The sequence below is a fragment of the Entelurus aequoreus genome, linkage group LG01, assembly GCF_033978785.1.
Source record: "Entelurus aequoreus isolate RoL-2023_Sb linkage group LG01, RoL_Eaeq_v1.1, whole genome shotgun sequence".
Lineage (NCBI taxonomy): Eukaryota > Metazoa > Chordata > Actinopteri > Syngnathiformes > Syngnathidae > Entelurus > Entelurus aequoreus.
The window spans coordinates 15,648,930-15,654,929 of record NC_084731.1 but is presented as its reverse complement, the minus strand read 5'-3'; the positions used below and the strand labels follow the sequence as shown (position 1 = coordinate 15,654,929).

The 6,000-nt window shown below is 38.3% G+C and overlaps 1 protein-coding gene across 3 annotated transcripts in view; it reads left to right on the top strand.

Annotated features, from left to right (window-relative positions):
* The first annotated feature begins 500 nt into the window (after positions 1–500).
* The window catches only part of LOC133655937 (MICOS complex subunit mic25-b-like), a 124,667-nt gene continuing 119,167 nt past the window's right edge, over positions 501–6,000 (top strand). For all 3 annotated transcript variants that reach the window (XM_062056713.1, XM_062056629.1, XM_062056795.1), the window contains exons 1-3: positions 501–712; positions 4,950–5,037; positions 5,890–5,944. In XM_062056713.1, coding sequence (XP_061912697.1) covers positions 647–712; positions 4,950–5,037; positions 5,890–5,944 — 209 coding nt within the window. In that variant the 5' untranslated portion in view covers positions 501–646. The remainder of the gene's footprint in view (positions 713–4,949; positions 5,038–5,889; positions 5,945–6,000) is intronic.

Genomic DNA, 6,000 nt, shown 5'->3' with positions numbered 1-6,000 from the left:
CCTAGTGTCCAAATAACACTAAATTAAGTCTTTGTTACTTAGAATATGTTCCCCCTGTGTCCAAATAACTGTAAATTAAGTCTTTGTTACTTAGAATATGTTCCCCTAGTGTCCAAATAACTCTAAATGAAATATTTGTTACTTAGAATATGTTCCCCTAGTGTCCAAATAACTGTAAATTATTAAATATTTGTTACTTAGAATATGTTCCCCTAGTGTCCAATTAACTGTAAATTAAGTCTTTGTTACTTAGAATATGTTCCCCTAGTGTCCAAATAACACTAAATTAAGTCTTTGTTACTAAGAATATGTTCCCTTAGTGTCCAAATAACTCTAAATTAAGTATTTGTTACTTAAATAATGTTATTTGGAAATAAAATGTTTCAATTGGACATACACGCTGTGTCAGATTATTGGACTACATTTCCCATCGACCCCTTCTGCTCATCTGATACAAAACACGTCACTATTATTTCGATCCGACCAATGAGCGTCGAGGATACTGCGTGGCCACAGTGACCTTGATTGGAGCCTTTTCAACAGCGGCGAGTCCAGCCTGCTGTGGAACAAATGTCTGATGGGCTGCCGTCAAAGCTGAATTAAATCCCCCCCAAAAATATCCAGGTGGGACTCAAAGGTGGTCGACATGGGCGGGAAAGTGTCATTTGGACTGGACGAAGAGGAGAAGGTCACCGTTATTGAAGGAGTGAAGGTAACCGTTACCTCTTTTCTTTATACACTAGTCGTCTTTTTCTTAGCTTTCAAAATATTGACTTATTATTGTTGATTTTTTTCAACTAACTGTCCTCACTTGAACCTGCTCTGACGCACTCAAACGCCCTTTGCATATTTGACAGAAGGACTAGCCACAGACTGGGACATGTTCAAGGCAAAGGGGACCACAAAACATGTCATTAGTGGCTTTATTTGAACAAAATATCTTAGGGAACATTAAACATATGTTTATTATTGCAAGTTGGCCCTTATATAAAATAGTGAACATACTAGACAACTTGTCTTTTAGTAGTAAGTAAACAAACAAAGACTCCTAATTAGTCTGCTGATGTATGCAGTAACATATTGTGTCATTTATCTAGCTATTATTTTGTCAACATTATTAAGGACAAACTGTAAACATTGATTATTAATCTACTTGTTCATTTACTGTTAATATCTGCTTATTTACTTTTTTTTAACATGTACTATCTACACTTCTGTTAGAATGTAATAATCACTTATTCTTCTCTTCTTTGATACTTTACATTAGTTTTGGATGATACCACACATTTAGGTATTAATCCGATACCAAGTAGTTACAGGATCATACATTGGTCATATTCAAAGTCCTCATGTGTCAAGGGACATATTTCCTGACTTTACAAACCTAACATTAATATTTAAAAAAATTAAATAAGATTTTGTGATGCTAAAAAATATCGATGTAATCATAGTAGTATCGACTAGATACGGTCCTGTACCTGTGGATGTTAGGTGTAGATCCACCAATGGCATTTGTTTACATTGTAGCGTCCCGGAAGAGTTGGTGCTGCAGGGAATTCTGGGAATTTGCCCGATTGTAGCTGAGATAGGCTCCAGCGGCCCCAAAAGGGAATAAGCGGTAGAAAATGGATGGATGGATGTTCTGTAGTGTTTATGTTGTGTTGCGGTGCACATATTCTCCCAAAAGGTATTTGTCATTGTTGTTTATTGTGGTTTCACTATATGGCACATGTTTATGACAGTGTTTTGGAGTTGTTCATATGGTCACCCTTAGTGTGACATGTTGCGTAAGTATCTATCACAAAAAAATAAAAGTTGTAGAAATTATTGGAAACTCAAAACAGCCATGACATTATGTCCATCACAAGTGTATGTAAACTTTTGACCTAAACTGTATATATATGTATATAGACAAATATATATATGTCTACATGTGTATATATACTGTATGTATATAGACAAATATATATATGTCTACATGTATGTCTATTTTCTCTATACCGCGTTCCATGTTTGGACTTATGGGTGTATTGCACATGCTCAGTGTCTCATTCCGTATCCTGGTCTGTGAGTGACCCGGTAAACAACAGAAGAAGAAGAGCGACCTGTTTGCCTGCTCCATAGAGCAGTGTTTTTCAACCACTGTGCCGCGGAACACTAGTGTGCCGTGAGATATTGTCTGGTGTCCCGGGGGAAATTATGCAACTTCACCTAATTGGTCCCAAAAATATTTTTTGCAAATCAATAATTCTGATAATGTGCCGTTGTCTAGTGCCTGTGCTGTGTAGAGCTTGGCAGGGTAACCATGTAATACTCAATATTAGTAGGTAGTTCATTGCTTTGTAGAAGTCGGAACGCTTCGAGGATGGTTTGTCGTGATCCCAATATGCAGAGCACCGCGGGAGACAGCGTGCAGGTAAAAAGGTATGTAACGCTTAGACGAAAAATAAACAAAAGGCAAGTCCCGCTAGGAAAAGGCACTGAAGCATAGGGATGGCTATGCAAAACAAAAGTAAAACTGAACTGGCTACAAAGTAAACAAAAACAGAATGCTGGACGACAGCAAAAACTTACAGCGTGTGGAGTGGAGACGGCGTCCACAAAGCACATCCGTACACGACATGACAATCAACAATGTCCCCACAAAGAAGGATAGCGTACGCACAACTTAAATTTTCTTAATTGCCAAAACAAAGCAAGTGTGGGCAATAGCACTCAAAGGAAGGCGTGAAGCTGCTACAGGAGAACACCAACAAAACAGGAAGGGTCACCAAAATAACAGCGCAAGACAGGAACTAAAGCCCTACACACAGGAAACAACAAGAAACTCAAAATAACAACCTGGTGGAGTTTAATTTTGAACCTTTTCTGCTGGTGGTGTGCCTCCGTATTTTTTTTAATGAAAAAAAATGTGCCGTGGCTCAAAAAAGGTTGAAAAACACTGCCATAGAGAACCAATAAAATGTGTCAGATAGAAAGGAACTCATGACCGCGACAAACTTGTTTTAACCACGCTGTTCTTCTACGTCTTCTTCTGTTGTTGTTCCGGGTCACTCACAGACCAGGACACTGAAAGGAGACACTTGGACCAGATCCTTCCATTGACATTTCAACTTCCAAATGCCAAAACAGTACTTGTTCAACTAGAAACAGTGCATCTAAATCAACTTGAACTTGATCACAGCCTTTCTGAAAATGTGCCTCCTGCTAGTTTTTGTGGCCCTACAGCAGTGTTTTTCAACCTTTTTTGAGCCAAGGCACATTTTTTGCGTTGAAAAAATCCAGAGGCACACCACCAGCAGAAATCATAAACTCAGTTGACAGTAAAAAGTCGTTGGATATGACTCTAAACCATAACCAAGCATGCATCACTATAGCTCTTGTCTCAAAGTAGGTGTACTGTCACCACCTGTCACATCAAGCCGTGACTTATTTGGAGTTTTTTGCTGTTTTCCTGTGTGCAGTGTTTTAGTTCTTGTCTTGCGCTCTTATTTTGGTAGTCTATAAAATCTGCTACACCTCCCTGATACCGAAGTACATGTCAAACTACTTCCTTAACGTAAATGACCGCCATAACCACAACACCAGGGGGAGCTCCACTAACCACGTTAAACCCAGATTCCGAACTAACAAAGGTCTGAACTCATTCTCTTTCTATGCCACATCAATGTGGAATGCGCTCCCAACAGGTATAAAAGAAAGGGCATCTCTATCCTCCTTCAAAACCGCAATAAAAGTTCACCTCCAGGCAGCTACAACCCTAAACTAACACCCTCCCCGGATTGCTAATAATCAAATGTAAACAATCAAATGCAGATACTTTTTCTTATGCCTTCTGATCTCTCTCTCTCTCTCTCTCTCTCTCTCTCTCTCTCTCTCTCTCTCTCTCTCTCTCTCTCTCTCTCTCTCTCTCTCTCTCTCTTTCTCTCTCTCTCTATGTCCACTACTTGATGTCCATATCCTACCCCCCTCCACACCCCTGATTGTAAATAATGTAAATAATTCAATGTGATGATCTTGTGTGATGACTGTATTATGATGATAGTATATATGATAGTATATATCTGTATCATGAATCAATTTAAGTGGACCCCGACTTAAACAAGTTGAAAAACTTATTCGGGTGTTACCATTTAGTGGTCAATTGTACGGAATATGTACTCCACTGTGCAACCTACTAATAAAAGTCTCAATCAATCAATCAATCAATTTTTATCTATTTTTGGTATTTTCCTGTAGCAGTTTCATGTCTTATATTTCCCGCATCTACTTTGTTTTAGCAATCAAGAATATTCCAGTTGTTTTCATCCTTCTTTGTGGGGACATTGTTGATTGTCATGTCATGTTCATTGTCTTTGCTCCACAGTAAGTTTTTGCTGTCGTCCAACATTCTGTTTTTGTTTACTGTGTAGCCAGTTCAGTTTTACTTTCGTTCTGCATAGCCTTCCCTAAGCTTCAATGCCTTTTCTTAGGAGCACTCGCCTTTTGTTTATTTTTGGTTTAAGCATAAGACACCTTTTTACCTGCATTTACAAAGCAATTAGCTACCGGCTGCCACCTACTGATATGGAAGAGTATTACACGGTTACTCTGCCGAACTCTAGACAGCACCGACACTCAACAACAACACATCATTTGCAGACTATAATTACAGGTTTACAAAAAATGGTTTTAACACAAATATGTGAAATTAGATAATCTCCCACGGCACACCAGACTGTATCTCAGTGGTTGAAAAACACTGCCCTAGAGTATTTATGCCAGGTACCGGCAGCCCTCACCGAGACAATCAAACTAGAAATCCCTCAAACTGGTTTCAGTTGAAGCAAGTTCTGATGGCGGTTGAGGGTTGTTTTCTAGGTCAGCGTATCTTTAACTCCCCCCTTATCAACTCCATTATTGGAGTCAATGGGTGTGTGAGTATTTTACCTCACAAACTATTTTTCCAGCTCTCAGAGGATGTTCTCAGACGAATGAGGGACGCCCAAGGGTCTGGCAGCTCCAAGAACTCTCAGCAAGACGCCCACAAAACATCAAGTATGTTGCCTTGGGCAATGGTGTCCCAATACTTCCGTTCAATCCGTGACGTCACGCGCAAACGTGATCATACCGAGACGTTTTCAGCCGGATATTTCCCGGGAAATTTAAAATTGCACTTTATAAGTTAACCCGGCCGTATTGGCATGTGTTGCAATGTTAAGATTTCATCATTGATATATAAACTATCAGACTGCGTGGTCGGTAGTAGTGGCTTTCAGTAGGCCTTTAAAACAAATCTGTAGAGTAGATTTTACATAAAATTAATTGCCAAAATTTTACCGGAAAATGTACAATGTTTTTTTTACAGCATATACATGGAAACTGGAAAAACAGTACCAGTTTTAACTGTAAATTCTACGGTTGTTGTTTTTTACAGTGTATTACTGTAAATGGAAAAAGGATACCAAAGTTTTATTTTTATTTACAGTAAAATTTTGGCGACTGAGCTACCAGTTTTTTACCATAAAAATAGTTTTTAGAAGGCACAATTTGATTGATAACTTGCTTTAAAATCATGAATCAAGACAATATTTAAGTACTTATTTTGATTTTAACAAAGAAAATAAGTTTGGTATGTAGAATTAAATCACACTTAAAAGATATGACATTTTTATCTTTTTCGGTCAAATTGGAAAGTGGACTATATTTATTCAGAAAAGACAAATTAACTTTAGGCTTTCGCGGGCAATATAAAATGATGTGGCGGGCCTTGAGTTTGACACCTGTGCTTTAAAGATATCAACTTTCCAGCATTTATTCTTTTTTTTTGTTCTTTCTATTGAGTTTATCATAACAGGAAGTGTAAATATGTTGCTAATTATCCTGGTATTTCTTTGGCGGGGTTTCCAGATTTAAAACCGACCAGAGCGTCGACCACTGAAGTGCAGGAAGAAATTCGTAGAAAGTGAGTGTTCAGAGTTTTAATTTCGATTTGATGTCAATTTTGTGCAACCTCGACAT